Source organism: Scomber japonicus, chromosome 7, assembly GCF_027409825.1.
Source record: "Scomber japonicus isolate fScoJap1 chromosome 7, fScoJap1.pri, whole genome shotgun sequence".
NCBI classification, from domain to species: domain Eukaryota; kingdom Metazoa; phylum Chordata; class Actinopteri; order Scombriformes; family Scombridae; genus Scomber; species Scomber japonicus.
Genome location: NC_070584.1, coordinates 24,114,851 through 24,134,436, shown reverse-complemented (window position 1 = coordinate 24,134,436; position 19,586 = coordinate 24,114,851). Strand labels below are relative to the sequence as shown.

The 19,586-nt window shown below is 38.6% G+C and overlaps 1 protein-coding gene across 1 annotated transcript; it reads left to right on the top strand.

Moving 5' to 3' along the window:
- The first annotated feature begins 3,298 nt into the window (after positions 1 to 3,298).
- On the top strand, positions 3,299 to 19,478 carry si:ch73-61d6.3 (occludin). The gene is made up of 9 exons (XM_053322632.1): positions 3,299 to 3,538; positions 7,702 to 8,296; positions 8,928 to 9,119; positions 9,919 to 10,086; positions 14,571 to 14,734; positions 15,896 to 16,114; positions 16,907 to 17,078; positions 17,438 to 17,479; positions 17,687 to 19,478. The coding sequence occupies exons 2-9, from the start codon at positions 7,721 to 7,723 to the stop codon at positions 17,783 to 17,785; spliced, it is 1,632 nt and encodes a 543-aa protein (XP_053178607.1). The 5' UTR covers positions 3,299 to 3,538; positions 7,702 to 7,720; the 3' UTR covers positions 17,786 to 19,478.
- Positions 19,479 to 19,586: the final 108 nt, after the last annotated feature.

Here is a 19,586-nt window from a genome sequence, read left to right as displayed (position 1 = left end):
TAAAATAACACCTCTTGCCTGTCATTGTCTGCAACCTATGCACAGAGAACAATGTCTCATATCAGGGATTTCATAACAAAAACAAAAGTTTAATAAAGTGTGTTTTTTTTCTTTGTAAATCCACTTTTAATATTTCAGTTGGATGCAGAGCCCAATCATATCTTTGCAAAGTTCATGCCATACTCCCAAATCTTTGAAAACATTTGGACAGAACTTTGATTTATTTGGGATTTTTTTTTTTTTTTTTTGTAGGTCTGCTTTTGTTCTCAGGCAAGAGAAATGTTTCAGAGGATTAAGCTATGCCACCATCTAGTGTATGAATGTGTAACTACACTTGCTCTCCTGGAGGGGTTTTCGTAGGCTTTTTATGCTGAGAATTAAAGGAAAAGCTTCACATCAGAGGTCTTCAATTCCAGCCGACGCACAAATAATTGCCTGCAACTAATCACAGACCACAAAAGAAGCTTTGGATTATAGATAAAGGTCCCTGAATGGATCTAAAAGTCAGGGGGAATTCTGGATTTAGAAATTGAAACACATTGACTCATAAATACTGCAAGAATATTTTATAAACTTATATATACGATAGTCATACTCATAATTTTCATTTAATTTACATAAAAATAGCATTCTTTCCCCCTCTCCTTTCACGTTTTTCTCCATGTATTAAGCCACATTTTTGTTGACCTGGCAGCAGTGGTGGCACTGCTCCAAACGGGCGAACTTGGTGAACTTGACTCTGTGTGTGTATGTGAGACCAAGCAGAGGTAATGCCTTCATGACTGTTATTATTTGTACTACTTGCTTTGATCACACAGGAATATAGAGACAAACAAAATATAGAGTACACTATACTAAACTGAAAAACTGCACAGACAGAAACTGCAAACATTTAGTAGAACAAAACTGATTTTTGTTTGATAATTGTAATATTGATATTGTCTCTTTTGTCATGATACATTCTTTTAAAATTTTGAATGATTTTGTAATATTAACTCTAATCAATAAAAAAACCCAAACATATTTTCTGTATTTTGTTTTTATGTGGCACTCAGTGCTTGACCAAATCACATCTGTGCCTCCACACACTCAGTACAACCATTCCTTAAAGCATCACCAATGCAATAGCAATGATTAAATATTTCATGAACATATAAAGGACATTTTATCACATAAATCAGTAAGATACACCCTCATGTGAACATGAAACTTGTGAAATAGTATAATCTTATGCAGCAGATTCAATCATGACTGTATTTTCAGGCAAACGTTTGTATGTCTCTCTTGAGCTTTGATTTGTCACCCTCTGTGTGCTGAGAACACAAATTAAACTGATATTATTCCCTTCAAAATTCAGGATCTTTGTGTTAATAGGTGGCTCTTTTCTTTGCATCTAAAAAAAGTGGGGTAATATATCAGCTTTGATTTTTACCAAAAACAAAACATCCCTGCAGCTACTGAGGTAGTCACGTCCTTGTTCAGATTCTTGTATCTCACAGTGAAGGACGTACTTACATACAGGGGAATGCAGTTTAATAGAAACAACAGGCCTTGCAAAATTGTCTTGAAACAGAGATAAAAGTGAGTAAAATAATGACCAGTGCAAACTTTAACAAAGAGGGACTTGTGACCAACTGGGAGAACAAATACAAGGCCAAGGACTTTCTGTAAATGAGAGATAACCACTGAATTTTTGGAATAACATATTGGTCATCTTTTGTCTTGGTAGTGTTGAAGTAGTGAAGTAAATATTTGAAGATTTGATAAAGCCCCTCTCTTAAAGGTTTGACCAAAGGAATTCATTTTTTCAAGTTTTCTCGTGCATTGTTGAACAGCATCTCTGTTAGGTCAATGAGTGGTGGGCTAATGAATCACATTACCTGCATTGATTATTTGAAAGATTTATCAATGAAACTCAAAGGTTTCAATTGGTAACTTTTCCAGTTTTATTTTTACAATATTAACAGAGCATTTAAAAAAATGACTCCCAGCTTCTTGAACAAATATTCCCTTTGACCTTTTCTCTTTCTTAAACATTTATCTCCCTGCAAATGGAAAATTAGCACTAACTGCCTTTCAAGAACTATTTTGTTTGGCGGAAAACTATCACCAGCTTTTTTGATATTTGTGGTGAATGAAACTCACGAGTCTTTTCTTTGTTCGAGCTGGTATTCATATACTGGCCTTCAAAACGTTTGTTTTTGACATTTATTCAGCTGTTTGTCCAATGTTGAACTGTAAGAAACTGTTTTATCTCTGAATTTTTGCCTCATACCTCCACCTAAGCAGTCATATTTAGAATGTAACGTATTGATAATGTCTCCATGCACACGATAATAATCAGGGTTCCCACGGTCATGAAATTCCTGGAAAAGTTATGAAATTAGAATAATTGTTTTCCAGGCCTGGAAATGGTTTGTAATTAGGTGAATTAGGGATGGACCAATCTGATATCAAAGATAATATAAGACAGGCTACATGCCCTCCCACTTCAAAAAATCTAAATCAGTAGATTCATTTAATATATACTAATCATCAATTTCTACATTTAGCTTTTTAATATCTTCTCATTTCTGATCTGGGGCCAAACACTTCCTCTGGATGTAATTATAAAATGTGCCTATTATTTAGTGAGATTAAAGTGTCAAAACGTCTGTTAAAAGGCACCAGAATATAAAGAAATGGCATCTATTCTGTTAAAAATGTTGTTAAACCTTTGTTAAACTACTTAAATTCAAAGTCTTGGAAATTGGGTAAAATATTATGGAAAAGTTATGAAAATTCATTGGTAAAAATGTGTGGGAACCCTGAATAATGGTAATATCAATAACACTGAACAACATCAACAAATTAACGTACTGCTTTGCCTCTTGTATACACAAAAATACTTGAGTTAGGAGTTACTTTTCTCCATAGGTAACGCTGTACTGAGTTACTACGCTATTATTTTATTATTATTATTATTTATTTGCTGTAATTAGAATGTGTATGTTGATGTGTTTGAATCTTTAAAGCAGGGGCGATTTTAGACCTTTTTTTATTTTATCTTATCACCCCTTAAAATTAATAAATTACTAGGCTTATTGTATTTTTAAAAAAATACTTGCAGGGCATTGTATGTCAAATTCTCATTAGGAGCTGAGCCCCCCTAAAGGTCTACTACTTTATCTTGTCTGATCCTAGAATCGCCCCTGCTTTAAAGGCACAAAGCCTGACCTCTGGCGGCAGGACACAGGCGGTGTGGCGGTGTTGTGCGGCGGCCTCATCACCGCGGACTGCTCAGACGCTGTGAGGACCGTGAAGTGAGCGCTGTGTCTCTGAGAGTGATTTGGATAAGACGTGCAGAGCGGGGAAGGAAAGATACTTTTTACAGCTTTAACCACAGATAAAGAGGTTTATTTGTACATGCATTGAGACACAGGTGAAGTTTTTTTTCTTTTTTTTTGGCGGACACATATTTTTCTCAACTCCAAAGTTTCAGAAAAGGGAGTTTTTTTGGCAGAGGAAACCGTGACTGGCAGTGGTAGTCTTTATACAGGTAAGATGGAGAAAGGTGATTTTAATGGCACACTTTACCTTTTTTCCCACCTGTCTTAAAATATAATAAAACTGCATATATAAGTGTGTTTGTTAAGTTGTTTAAAGTCGCTGTTACTGTCTGAAGTAGTTTTATGAGTGAGGAAAACATGATTGTAACGTCGTCAGGTGGAAATTCAACTTGTTTTCCACTTCACTTCACTTCTTTCTAACATTATTGTGTTTCTGATGTCTATATTAATAATATAAAGAAGCCAGTCAACAATTATTTATCACAGAAATGTACTCTGACTAAATGGTAGCCTTTGTTATAAAATATATGATAACTTGTTTTATTTAAGTGTGTCTAGCTATAAGCCTAAAAAGTTAAACATTAATCAACAAACCGTGGTCAATAACAATCAAAAAAGTAGCCTAACCCCACCACCAAAAATCACAGTAGGTTGATATCCTTTCTTTCTGATGTTGGTGTCAAAGGTGTGTTTACACAATAACTGATAAACACAGGACGAAAGCAGCTTTTCCACCCATAAATGAACTCAAATATATATGTTTAGCACCTAGATCTTTTTAGTGTTGTAGATTGCCAGTTAATGACTCATTAATTACACTCACTAGGCACACCTGACCTAATTTAAACTAATACAGTCTAATACATCTTACCCTCTTGTAGGTTATTAACGTGAGTTTTTAGAGTTTAGAAGTGTGCTGGTTGACTTTATTTGACCCTTATTAATGTTAATGGACAAAATATTTGAAACACCTTTATAGATACCTACTGCAGTGTTGTTTAAGAGCACCACAGATTGAGCCTCCAAAATGAACATATGTTTTTTTTGTCAGGGTGCATCTGTTACTTAAAACATTTGCTAATGAGTAAACGACACATGTTTTTTTTTTCAGATCCAGGAGATTTTTCAGTGGGGTGTTTTTTCTTTTTTGGGTAGGGAGTCTTGGCTGACTCCTGTGGGTCTCGGCCTACACGGGCGTAATTGTTTTTGACAGATGTGAGACATGTGACTGTATGACTGGAATTCCATTATCAGCAGCAGATGATAGAGTCTCTGTGTTGTAGCAGAGCTCAGGCTGCGGCTGGTGGGTGTCTGACCTGACCTGTGACTGCAGCCAAAACGCTGCAGCTTTCGGCTGAGGTTGAAACTGAGATTTGTGAGCCAACTTTAGACAAACACCACTATAGTACTACTACAACAACAACTACTACAGCTACTGTTACTCCTCCTGTTGTTGCTGCTACCAAAATGCTTTGAGTAAAAGTATGATTCACTATTTTAAGAGAGGGATTGCTTGCTGTTTAAAAATTAATAGGTTTCCCCATAATGAGTAAATGTTTCATTCTAGTTTTATGTGCCTTAATAGTCTGTGTTCTTGTACAGGTGTTAAGTCTATGTTTGCGATACGCTATTATTTTCATTGTAGATTAAAGTGCTGCTCATTGTTTTAATTAAATGATCTATCTTCTATGAAAATATCAGAAAGTTGTGGAAAATAGCCGACCTATTGTCCCGTTTTGTCCGACCCACAGTCCAAATCCAGAAGATATTCATTTAATTAAAATGTTCAGACAAGGACAAGTGGCTAAAATGGTTAGATATAAGAAGCTGGAACCATCTAATATTTGGCATTTTTGCGTGCTTAAAGATTTAAACAACTGATCAATTATCAAAATAGTTGCCTAATTTACTATTTCTATCAGAAAAGTACAACATCTCAAGCCATCTTGTCTTTTCATTGTGTACAGCGGAATCAGATATTAAGATTTTGAAGACTTTTATTCTTCCGTACACCTAATTTAAAGAAAAAGTGGGCTCGAAAGCTGCTTTCCTTTTATAATAAAGTGAACATTACAGAGGAAGAATGGAAATGTATTTCTCTAAAAGAGCTTGAGCCTCAGATTATTAATTTTATTTAATCAAACTCTGCAGCAGAAAACAAAACAAGACCCCCCTGGCTCATTGGACAGCCTGTTGATCAACAATAAAGGACACCTGACACCACTCTGCAAAGCATACCCATCCACCTGTCCTCTCCTCTTTCTGTGTCTCTCCCCTGTCTAACTTCACTCAGGGGCAGCAGCACAGAGGAGCTGTTGTTTGGTCCTCTCTGGACAGTGCCCCAATTTTCTTTTCTTTTTCTTTTTTTAACCCTGACTCCATGGCAACACTGTTCCCGTGACGAAAAGCCTTGACTTTTTCCCCTCCTGCTCCCGAAACAAAGGCAAGAAGTTATCGAGGGAGGTGGGGGGTAAAGAGGGTAGAGCAGAGAGTTGGGGACAGGAGGATTGTAAGGGGGATGAAGTATATGGAGGAATGAGGGAGGGGGATAATGGGAAGGTGTCTGGGATGGAGGCTCTGAGGCGAGACTTCTTCTGCCATGTATGCTTGGGCCCCATAAAGACAGAAGAATTATTACCCTGCACTGTAGACTGCAGGCACTGCCAGGGACGTCTCTCTGTCTGTATGCCTCAGATGTTGAATGGCTGTTACCCCCCCCCCTACAGTCCCCATGAAGTGTCCAGGCAGAGCAAGATGTAAGAGGTGTTACTGCTTTTAAAAACAGCACTATGGTCCCACTGTATGGCTGGAAGATTACAGTAAAACACACCAGAGTTTAAACGAGTCAACAGACAAAACAAATTGGCAACAATTTTAATATCAGTAATTGTTGAAGTTAATTAGTCAAATGTGACCTGTTTTGACATTTGACAGCTATAAAAAAAACCCAAATGTCTTGTACCGTCAAATTTTATTACTTTTCCTGAAGTGGCCCAAAATGCACAAAAATTTAAATATATTTAAATAATATTCGCTATGTTATATTTTCATGTTTTAGGTAAAATAGGACATGATATTGTGTAATAGTAGGTGTTTTTTCTCCAAAAATGAGTTTAATCACCCATTTATTGATCAGTCATATAGACTATTGATGCTTACTAAACAGATCTGTGGTTCAAAATTTGGTATAGACACTTCTTATGAGGGGATTCTTAGACTTGGTCAAAACTGACCAAAAACCTATGAGGGTGTAGATGAACAGTATGTAAGGGTAAAACAAAAATGCTGAACTTTCTCTGGTTCCAGCTTTTTTTAAAGTGAAGCTTTTCTATTTTTATATCTTTATAGGTTGAGTATTGTTGAATTTTTGGACTAACAAAACAAGATATTTGAAGATGTGACCTTGAGCTCTGAGACAATGTGCTTTTTTAACCATTTCACAACACTTCATAGAATAAATGAAGAATAATACATAATGAAAATAATCATTAGTTGACTCCCTATAATTACTGAATTATTTGCTGTTATCTGGTGTAATAACAGATGATGTGTCACATTGTGTAACAGTTTCGTAACACATTACTCACAGCACAGGCTGAGATTACAGCTAGCGACAAAAGTAAGAAAAATAAAAAGATGTAGGCCCTATTAATGTTCTCCTTGTTTGTCCTGTGGAGTCACTTTGCTCTGCTGTTTACACGCCTTTTCATTCAAAACTACCCACTCCCTGACTCGCTGTAGAAGAATGGGCATTGTTCATTTGTACACATATCTCGTAAGATTTGTAACATTTTTTAAAAAGCAACCAAAAAACAACAAAAAACTGCATGTGAAATGTTCAAAGTCTGGCTGGACATTGTGTGGGCTGGAGAGAGAGACTCCTACTTGCCTGTGAAGAGGCAAAAAGGAAAGTATTGTTGTTTGGCTGCGCTCCCCGTCCTGGTACTGGCATCTCCACAATGATTAAGACTTTGCTGGTTCAGAGAACTCAAAGCGAAGGTCACTCCTCTAATATTTCATTTGTCTCTCCATGTTAAAAAAAAGGAAAAGGAGAAAAAAAAAACTTCTTTATGATATGAAAAGTGATAAACTTACTGTCCTACTTTCTTACTCACCCTGACCTACAGAGAAAATTGCACCAACAGGCTTTACGTGTGCCTTCATAAATCAAACTTCCTTGAAAACAGTAAAACATTTACACTGTACTGGTAATAAAGAGTCACACGTAACTCTCCTGTATCTCCACCTAGTATTACTCATGTCAGTGCTGCTGAAAAACAGAGTGGCACAGCTTTCCACGGTACAACTTGCTCTCAGATTTTGTGTCCAAGGATTCTCCACAAACTCTTTCTTCTGTTGTTTTCTTTTACAGTCTCGGACATCTTTTAGCGATGTTTGACAAGCAGCAGTACGAGAGTCCACCTGTCTACAGTCCTCCTTTCACCTCACCATCCAACCATGGCTTTGTTCCACCAGGCAGCTTTCATGCTCCTCAGAGTGATTACAACGCGTACCCACCTCCACCGGGGTCCTACTACATCGAGGAGAAACCTCAGCACTTCTACAAATGGCGGTCGCCACCCGGACTTGTCAAATCCATGATGGCCGTGGTGGTTGTGCTGTGTGTGGCGATATTTGCCTGCGTGGCCTCCACTCTCATGTGGGACATTCAGTATGGATATGGAATGGGAACGGGTTATTACGGTTCTGGGATGGGCTACGGCAGTGGCTATGGTGGTGGCTACGGCGGCGGTTATGGCGGTGGATATGGCGGCGGCTACAGCAACTACGGCTCTTCCTACATTTCACCTTACTCAGCCAAAACTGCCATGATTGCCATGGCAGCCATCAACTTCATAGGGGCGCTGTCTTTCTTCATCGCTAGCTTCTCTAAGTCCTACGCCGTCCGCGGCAGGAAGTTCTTTCTTGCTGTCCTGGTAGCCAGTATCATTATGGGCGTCCTGCAGGTAATGACCAGTTACATTGTGGTTTATGTTAAAGCCATTCCACTTCTCTGCTGTTTATGCACTCTCAAACCACCAAACCAGTGGTGATTCATTCATGAGAGGACAAAACATTTCTATATACAGAAGCAAATTATACGACACTGTACGAATCACAACAGTTTCTGAGTAGAACACAGATGACTAATTTCAGATTCAGACCAAAGAGTTATTTCTTCAAGGAGTATCTGGGATGAGACCTCCTGCCTCTTGGCTATAGTTAGATAGCACTCCTTTCTCTGCTTTAATGTTGTTTGGATTCCTAATACATTTAGCTGTTTTTATTTATAGAGACCAATCCAGACAAGAAAGCAATGTGTAAAAACAACATTCACAGTGTTGTAATCATTGTTGTAAGGAACAGTGAAATGTAAATTCGGGTTAATTTTCAGTCTGCTATCTCACATTTATGTTTAATATCTGTAGGTTCCCCCCATCATTTTTCATGGATGTGACTCTTCAGCAAATCACTGTGTTGATGACTGCTGCTAAATGAGTCACTTCATATGATTTGATGTCGTCTTAGTCATATTTTATTTGAGTACTGAAGGTTACTTATGTAATTGTCAATGTACTAACTGTGTGTCTTTCACAGGCCATCATAAACATTGTGTATATTGTCGGGGTGAACCCAATGGCCCAAGGATCCTCCAGTATGATGTACAATCCGATGCTGATGATGTGCCAGAACCTCTACCAGACTGGCTATTCCCAGATGGGAGGAGTGGGAGGTTTCCCCATGTACAACCAGTACCTCTACCATTACTGCTTTGTTGACCCTCAGGAGGTTCGTAGCCTTTTTCTGTAGATTTGAAGGGATGATCAGTTGTTGATGTGACACCACATCTCTCAGGCTCTCTCTCTATATATGTACATAGATAAAATAGTCTAACAATGGCCTCAATTGAATATTCATACCATGATGTTCAACTGATTAATAGCTCTAAAAATATAAGAAGACAGTGACATTTTCCCATCACACTTTCTTGTCTTCATATTTCTTTAGTTTGTTTTGTGCATCCAACAATCCAAATCCAAAAGACATTCATACTATAGAACAAAGACAAGAAGAAAATCCTTACATTTACTGGACCTGATGACCTGCTATGGCTCTTTCAGAGTCACTTCCCCAAAAACCCTTGATTGTGTTGCCTCGCTTGTAAGTCACTTGGGATAAAATCGTCTGGCAAATAACAAAATGTAAATGTAAGCTGGGAAAAGCAATGTTTTTTTCATGTTTGCACCTTAAATAATTTATTAGTTGATCATCATATTTGTCGTTGATTGTTTTTTTGTTGATAAATTAATAGTTATAGTTATTTACCAAAAATAAATGTAATAGAAATGCTTGGCCTTACTTGTGCCACAGGTATATTATATTGTCTCATACTAACGGCATGGATTGTTTTGTAATGTTATCTGTTATCTTGAAGAATTTGTTACATTAATGGTACACGGTGCCACGAATTGTAATGACGTCACACCTGTATTTTTGGATACTTCTTGTACCGGGACAAACCAGCTTTATCTCAGAGCTTATCGCCTTGAGAACTTGAGATTTTATTCCCATGTTCTTGCTTTTATAGGGAGTAGCCATGGTGTGTGGATTCCTGATTGTCATCGCCTTGGGTGTTGCAGCTTTCTTTGCTCAGAAAACCAGAGGGAAGATCTGGCGCTACGGGAAACCCAACATCTACTGGGACAGGCCTCTTGTTGGTGGGAAGGCCTCAGAGGGCAGAGATGTAGAGGACTGGGTAAGAGACAGCAGGATGGTAGTTACAGCTAAAAAAAAAAGGGTTTACATGGGATTTACAGACAAAAATCCGTGGGGTTAAAGTTCTCAGGCACCATGCCTGATTTCAGGAATAAAGCAGTTTTAAATTCATATAATACTTAATTCAATACATGGTAGACATTTCCTCTTGGACAACTTTTCAGGCTCACAAATCTTTTCTTGCTTTAATCCCTGTAAATCACATTTTGACCCTACCTGACCCAGAGTTTTTGCAGATACAGCTTGCAGTCAAATGAACAGGGTCAGGAGTTTAAATCCAGCCTAGCAAAGGTTGATGGAATACAATGTTGACTGATTTGATTAGATGATAAAATATTATTTTTGGCATTTTAGATTCAGCCACCAAAACTGATTGGCATACGCTTTTCCCCACCTGTCACAGAATTGTTGCTACATGAGAAATTAGTTTCCACCTGTTTTTACAAGGCACATTTAGGTAAGTATGCAGCTCATTGGTTATGTGGTCGTCCTCCTCAGGTAGTCATAAGGTGTAAAGATTGGTTTGGTGATTGTGGTGATGCAGAGCAGAAAAATAGGCGTGCTGAGTCTTGCTTGGTTTGTCATTTGTAATGCTATTTTTGACTTATATCTGTGCTGTATTTCCACATAGACTTTGTGATGTTGTATACCAGTTTACATCTCTATTATGTTTTCATCACTTGTATCTATGAGTTTAAAGTCCAAAAATAGTGTCATATACAGATCTTTATAGGTTTACAGGATCCAGAAGGAAAACCAGTCACACTACTGTAGCTAGTGCTTCCTTTGACAGAGTCACTTTGTTCAGGGTCAGGGCTGATAGCAGTCAGTGATTGTTTGCTCATGGTCTACTACCTGGTTTCACTTTGAGTAATCATTAACTGCCTCAGAAGATAGTGAGCAAGCAGGTGGTTTCTAGAGAGGCTGCTTTGGGTATTCAAATGTGGGACTGTTGCCTGAAATATGGGTTAATTATCGACTTGAGCTGCCACTTTTCAAATGATGCAGAGACGTGTGAGTGACTGAAATATAACAGTGTGGTAATGTAATAAAGCAAAAAGCACACATTTTGAAATATACTTGATAAACAGCACTATTGAAAACTGAGACTTAGCAGGTGGTGTTCACATTTTGAAAGGCTCCGAGAGACAGCGTCAGCGTATTTGTACACTTAAAGGACTTAAAGGACAGCTCATTTGATCAAATTTGTCAATGATGGATGCAGAAAGTGCCATGAGTCAGAGTGTATCTCTCACTTAAAGAAAGCATTGAACAGACACGGTGTTGTATTTGATTATATAGAGTTGTTTGTTTTGAGCGAGGTTGTCATAGCATGGCATCATGGACACAGAGGTGCAGAGTCCGAGCAGATGAGAGTACATGAGACAAGGCCAGAGTGAATCCTATGACTAGCACTAGTGTCTATAAACAGTCATGCTCACTGATGTCATCACATTTATTGTAGGTACAGTACGCTGCTGCTATGGCATGTAGACATTTAACGAGTCTTGATATTCAAGCATGTGAGACTTGTGTTGTGCATTTTTAAAGATGTGCACAAGAGTAAGTTTTCAAATAAGTTTAATGATTTTAGATGATTTGATGACTGTCAGATCATTATTTATTCAAACTAGTCAATGTGAAATACTGAAATATGAATGTAGGCTATGGCACAGAATGACTGTAATCTCTAGAAACACAGGTCCAAAGTGTGCAGTTATTGTATGGCCACTATAAGCTAATATACCTACATTTTCTATCTGTGTCACAGCTTCAATAAAACAGGGGTGTTGCGTTAGCGTTGGCTCATCTGACCTTATTTTTGTACCAATGTGTTTTCTCCTTCGTTGCTGCCCTACCTGCAAATCAGTGCCACAGAATGAGTCATCAGGTTTGTTTGGCTCCTTTAAACGCGAGGCCAGTGACAGTCTAAGGCTGCGGTCGGCTTCAGATTGGACCATCTCTGTTGCTGTGCTTGGGGAGGCCTGTCCTGCTCTGATGACCTCACACACTGGCTTCATTCAGCTCAGGGAGGGTGGGGGGCAGAGGGGGGTGCATTGTGTCTGCTGCATGAGGTCATCAGAGTCGGTTTCTGCAGGCCTGTCGGTGTGCTGGAAATGCTGAATTGCTGCACAGATGTAGAATATAAAGCTCTGGAGCTTGTTTCATGATGGACATGGATTAAAACATCAAAATAGAGAGAGAATGTGATTTGAAGCATATAATGTTACAGTTGGGGCTTTTAAAAAGTTATTATATTTTTGTATTAGGAAACAAAATGTTGGTAGTTTTGCCACAGCATTCATTCATTGTAACTATCTTTCTGCAACACACAGTCTTCTTGAGAGCAGCTATTATTCAAGTAGACATTTTACAGCTTATATAAATCTCCATCTTGGCTTCTTTTCACTCTTGACAGCCCCTCACATCCCCTTTTCTCTTACTTCTCTTAATTTATGCTTTTCTTCATCATGATGCTGCTTCCCCCACCTCTTTTACTGCACATGCACGTCTGCCTCACTTTGCCTTCTCCTTCATGCCTTTCTGCTTCCCTTTGTTTCTCCTCCCTCGTCAACATCCAGCACTCTGTCCCTCTCCTGCTTCTCCATCTTTTCCTCCTTGCTTTGCTTCACCAGGTTCAAGTATCTCTGACATTCTTACTGTGCTTACTTAGTCTGTTCATGGTGCAGCAGCCCCTGTGCTGCTCACTGAGAGGGGCATTGTTGAGATTCTTCCATGAACTGCACTCTTCAAACGGGATTCTCCTGCAGCTGCAAGAGGGAAGGCGCTCCCACCCAGCGACTCCACCAACTATGATTGTTATTTTTTGGGAGCTAAGCTCATATTTTCCTCTGCTCCTGCACTGTGAGGAATTTCGGAGATTGCTCCTTAATGTAGCACTCAAGAACCAGCAAAGTGGAGTTTTCATAAGAGTTTTATATAGTGGTCAACACTTAACCTGTGACTAAAATACCTTTTTGGCTCACTTACCAAAGACTGATAAATTAAAACATGTAATTATCAAGAGTGTGTTTTACTATAAAGAGTATATAGATTTTAGACAAGTAAAGAAAATATTCATATCTACGTGTACATGTGTATTAAATGTCAGGTGTCTTATGTCAGAGGAACCTTATCCTGCAGGAGTAATCTGCAGGATAACATTCCTCTGATATAAGATATCTGGAACGTTATCCTGCAGATTACTCCTGCTTGGGACATTTTTATTTACTAATGATATATTTTACTGGAATATGCAGAAACATGTCACCTCTCCAATCAGTACCAGTCAATGATATATTCCAGGTACAAAGGCAAATATTTTGTGAGTAGAATTCGAGCTTGATTTAAAGCTGCCTACCTATTTATACAGTGGATTATGTTAGTCTTACTCTCTTCCTTTTTTGTTTTTAGGGGCCTCAATACCTTCAGTTTTTGTTAAGCCAGTTAGCCATCAAAAACAATAGATACCATTTTGTGTAGAGGTCTCGTAAAAGGCTTCTAATGATTGATAAAGTTAGTGGTCTCGCAGTAGAAGAAATGGTGACCACCCCCGAAGCCTTCATTGTGAGGAATTCTCTCATGCAGGCTCTCTGGTCTCACAGGAAGACTTGGAAATACAGATTAAGGCAAATGTTTTTACATGACGGACACTGTTTCCTTTTGTTTGAAGACAGAAAGGAGGAACACATCCGCCCCAGGTGTTCATGAAGGCATGAGACAATAGATACAAGTGAAAGCAAAGCTTAAATTATTGTCCAGTGTCTTCTGTATATATATTTTAGCCTCATGATTAAACTCTTCAGGTTGGAAGGATCAGAAACAGATGTAGCATATGGGAAAATGCTGTATACAATCAAAAGTATTCAGTTTATTTAATAATAATAATAATAATATTAATAATATTAATAATAATAATAATAAAAATACATTTTATTTGATGGCACCTTTCAAGACACCCAAGGTCACCTTACAGAGAATAAAACATAAAACATTATTAAAACCCCTATTTATTATTGACTATTTAAAGTTAGTGTCGCCTTTGTTTTACAATTAACTTTTAGTCATTCTTTGTTTTAGTTCCCTGAACCTTTTCAAGCATGATGAGCCAAGCAGACCATCGTGCTTTCCAATTACAAGCCCCACTGCTCTCTTAAACTTTAAGCACTAATTACCATACTTTCATCTCTGCTTTTCTTTCTCCTTTAAAAGCTGCTGCTAATACTTATACTGTGCAAATAAATTCCCATTCACCTGTTTCTCTGCAGCTGAGAGTGTAATAACACTGTCTTGTTTGTGACTGTACAGGTCATTTAAGCCGGAAAAGAGAACAAGAATAATGGATTTATAAGCAGGATGTCATTTACAAAATGATCCTGTGGCGTGCTACACTCCACTGCTACGTGTGAGTGTTTATTTGTGTTTGCTGAGGCTGTTCCTTGTGTTTTTTCCTTCCTGCTGTAGGTGAACAATGTGGAGGAAAGCCGCAGCATTCAGGACGCCCCTACCCTGTTGGTGTCAGAGAAAGGGGCCGGACTGCTCAACGCCTCGGCGAACAGTGTCATTTCTTACCCCCCAGCCAAGGTGGACAGCAGCTCTTTTAATGAGGACACATATGACAACAACCAGTGAGTCCAGAGCCCAATTTAATTGTTTCGAAACATAAATATTTGAAGGTCTCTCTATTTGGGCAGATGTGTTAAGATCCTACAGCCGAAACTGACAATTCTTTATACATAACTTCTATCAAGGAAAATGTAGCAAAGCAAAGATTTCACTCAATACCTCGAAATGTCACTCACTCAAGCAATATCTAATCACTGCTTTGTTTTAAAACCCATATTGCCCTGCCCACAGCAGAGAGCTGTGTTTGTGTGACCTTTGAGCCCTTGTTGGATTAACTTCCCCTCGTTTTTTTTTTCTCCTCGTGTTAGTTGAATTCTCTGCAGAAGGGAAAAGTCAGTGTGTTTGTGAACTAGTGTATTTGCTTTTCTTCAACGCTAGAAATGATTTGTGAAGTACTCTGTTTGCATTCACGTGTGTGTCTAAAGTTTTGTCAAGTACACTTCTCTTAACAGTTTCTTAATATCTTTGAAAAACAAATCCATTCCTGTCATGAATATCTGAATGATCTTACTGCACCAAACAAAATAATCAGATCATATAATTTCTTACAAAGCAACTGCAATGATTTTGAGGGAGTTTAAAAGTACAACATGTAATCATTTAGATGATTTCCTTCTTCGCAAACATAGCTGGTGTTTCATAAGCAGAAGAATGTTAGCCTGAAGACCTACAATGTGCTCTGATGACGTAATGCAGCCCTTTGTTGTAAGGACTTGTAATATCTGCTCCGCTAGATTTGGATTCCTCTACAAATCCCTATAAACCTACAAAATTGAGCATGTCTCCTCTTCTTGTTATTAAAGAGCTGCACTTGATTCCTGGTCAGTTAAGGCCGTCCACATGACACAGACTCAAATTACAGGGTGCCAGCAATAATAATCATTAGTGGTTCTCAGTGTCTGCGGTCTTCCATAAGGCATCTGTCTAGGGCTAGGCTATATCAGTAAATATTTGTTATGTTTAGTCATAGTCTCATATTAGACCACTCCTAAATATAGTGGTGTTATTTCAGTCACGATGCTATTGGAGTAAAATGTCTTCTTGCTTCATTTATTTAGTTGTTTCTTAGACTGTCAACAAATTTAGCCTGTTAAACCAGGAAAATCTGGGACAGTTGAAAGGGCATTGTATAATTTTATCATATCTTTGGTGCTGACCTGTAGATACTCGGAAAGGACCACCAGCCGACCATCAGAGGTGTTCTCCCATGGTGGAAGGACCAGCTCCAGTCCTTCAGAAGAGACAGGCGGAGGCCGTAAACCCTCTGCCAACAGGGGCAAGAGACGCAGACGTAACCCTGAGCTGGATGAGTCTCAGTATGAGACGGAGTACACCACAGGAGGAGAGACAGGCAACGAACTCGACGCAGAGGAGTGGGAGAGGTGAGATTTAAGCTTCCGTGACCCTACAGCTGTAACTGTGAGCTGCTCCTACTCCGTCTGGATTAGAGACGGAAATGTCTTTAGCAAAGAACACAGCATGTCAAATAATGTCACTCCCTCGGGACTAGACCTAAATTCTCTGATTTGAATGAATAATTGTAAGCTCAGAAAATCAGCCTCACATTAGAGTGACTTTGTTTGCAGGACAATGTGACAACAATATACTCTGGTTAGAAACATGCGTGTATAGATACGTAAATAAACAGATGAATATGGAGCTAAGCAGCTGAATACTAATTCTCACTTTCACCCAAACATGCAGATGGAAAAAGCTTCAGTCTGTATATTCTTCAATCTGTCCAGGAGATTAGTTAATCTCCTGAGGCATGCCATTCCACGCTGCTGGCACTCCGGCATAATGAGAGAATTGGGCCAAAGGTACAAAATAGGGGAATCAATGTAGTTTATGAGAAAGTTAGTTATATTTGGTTGTTTAGATAAACACAGACAGAGAAATATCCCAAAGGGAGACATTTGGAGTACACCACACCAACCAGAACTCAAACCTCCTTCATCTGTACTCTGTGTTCAGTAGTCTGAACCACAGTGAGTCTGATGATTTCAGTGTAAGGTGCATTTTCCTGTACTAGAAGGGAGTTTTTAGTCTTTTTAGTGACTAATCCAAGTTTATCTCTGATGTTGATATCTCTTTGTCTTTCTCTCCTCTCCAAACATTCCATACTTTTTATTCCTTTATCCCTCCTTGCTCTCCCTCTCCTCCCCCTCCTCCAGCATTTATCCGGATATAACAACTGATGAACAGCGTCACGAATATAAGAGAGAGTTTGATGCCGACCTCAGGGAGTACAAGCGCATGTGTGCGGAGATGGACGACATTAATGATCAGTTAAACAAACTCAGTCGGCAGCTGGACACACTGGATGAGTCTTCTGCCAAATACCAGGTGAGACATACGCATTACTCCCCTTAAAAAGTCATGTGACCAGCAGAGCTGAACCAAAAAATGTGTTTATAAAAACGAAGTGAATCAAAATGAAAAATCATAGGCGCTGTCGGGAAGATCATCACCATACATACACTACTTTTTCTTGTCCCTGCTTTACAAATGCCCTTTAATGGAAGTGCATAGTCACAAGTATTAATTGGATATACTCAGGTAGAAACATATATTTCTTACCAAATATAGATACACATGATTACTTAGGTGTCAAACACAGATGTTGAAAAGGAAAAGAGGAACAAAATTCAGATTAAATGGTGAGCTGTCATGACTATAAGTGTATTTCTCTCTTTTGTCATCAGGCTGTAGCAGAGGAATATAATCAACTGAAGGACTTGAAGCGGGTAGGAAACATTTCTTAGTTTATGGATTTTGTAAACCTGCCAGTAAAAAAAAATAAAAAAAATAAGTGAATATATGTATATATATATATATATTTAATGCAGATATTTGTGGCAGCAGTTTACAGAGTTTTATTTTGAATATGAAGTTGAAAAGCAAACATTGATACGCTATTTAGTCAAATTAAATGTGCTCTCTTTACTCTGCAGACACCAGAATACCAGTCTAAGAAGAAAGAGTGTCGCAGGCTGAGACACAAACTTTTCCACATTAAACGCATGGTGAAGGACTACGATAAGACCCACTAATGAATCCACTCAAGACTCCGCTTTCACAGACAGCTGGACGCCACGGTCCACAAGCCAAGATACACTCCAAAATACTAGACTCTGTGAAAAGGCTGAGACCAAAGTTACCTGTAAAGCGCCTGCACTCACTGGACACAGATGGGCACACAAACACGCATGCACACACACACACACACACACACACACACACACACACACACACACACACACACACACAGAGGAACACACTGTAAGTTTGCGCAGCTATCCTTTGCATTGCATTGACTTCCGTTCATTGTGGACACCTTAATTCAAACCCAAACCTTAACCAGGACCTCAGAAATGACCTTTTGCCTTGTTAGGACCAGGCTTTGGTCCACATGAAGACTACTGGTCCTGACAAGGTTGGTGAGGTTGGTGTTTATGGTCCCCCTGAGTTAACAAAAACATGCGCACACACCCACTCACAAACACACACACACACACACACACACACACAGAACATACTGTATGTTAATATTAATGATCCAGACTTGAGTTTTCCTTCACTCTGATCAGAACTGGATGAAAGACTTTTTAGGGAGAAATGGGAGCAGCACTTTGAGCTGCAGCCTCTTCCACTGCAAACACTGCCATTGTATTTAAGGGTCAGCTCATTGTTGTCCGTGTGCAGCCACCTGTAAAGATCAGAGGGTGTGGTTGGAGAAAGGTTATCTGAAAGTCACCTGTGCCCGGTTTCTGTTGCTCTGTTTGCTCTCTAGTTTGGCAACTGTTCCGTGTTTTATCTCCACAGATAAGAGTCGGAGCAGTAATGGGTGAGACGGGTTGCCGAGGTTAACAACAAATATGTTTTTGTGTAACCCTTTGCATGGCATTAACTTTGTCAAAAGTGAAGTCTTGTGCTTTTCTCATCTCTGTGTCAGTGCTCGTAACTAATGTCAGTATCAACAACGTTGATGACCTATGTGTATTCTTCTAATGTACTGGCTTTATGTCGACACTAAGATTTTGATACTGAATATCTAAATATAGATGCAGTGAGACCAAAAGGGGGCATAATGGCCAATTGTATATACTTTTAACAGACCCTGTTTATATTATATACATATTAAAACAATTGTTTATGTACTGCAGGAATCAAAAGAACACATTTACAGTATGTGTCTGTGTATTAGGTAATTAGCATCTGTGATGACATTATCTGTTATTTGTACATACTAAAGACACACAAAGGCTTGTTTTTAGTCAGTGGGCATTTAAAATGTGCCGAAGCTATGAAGTAAATGAATAAACACCCGGACTGCTTTTACATTTTTTGTTGTACATCCTCACCAAACATGAAAACATGTCTCTAACTGTTTCTGACTGTCTTTAAGCTCATATTCTCATTAGATTCCCTTTTGCCCAATGAAAATGATCACTTGCTGATTTCATGTGTGGTAACTTTGTATTAATCCACTTCATGTGCAAAAATGTTATGATCTTGTGTATCATTTCAAATTGTCTTGACACCCTTATGAATTGTCATGCATTTGTATTTCTATGAAGAACATTGTTGTCATTTTACAAACCATTTACGAGCCATTTATTTTTGTATGGATTTATTTTCTCTGATGCTATTATAATGGACCTTTTTTTTGTAACTGTGTACTTCCGCAAAGTATGATGTCTAAAAAGTATTCAATAAGTAATAAACATTTCTAATTCTCTAAAAGATGAGTTACTTTTTACTAATTTCTGTGCCTTTACTGTTGTTGTCCAGCAGGGAGAGCAGGAGACTCTTCTCTCTCAGGAACACTGTTGATTCAATAAACTAATCCCA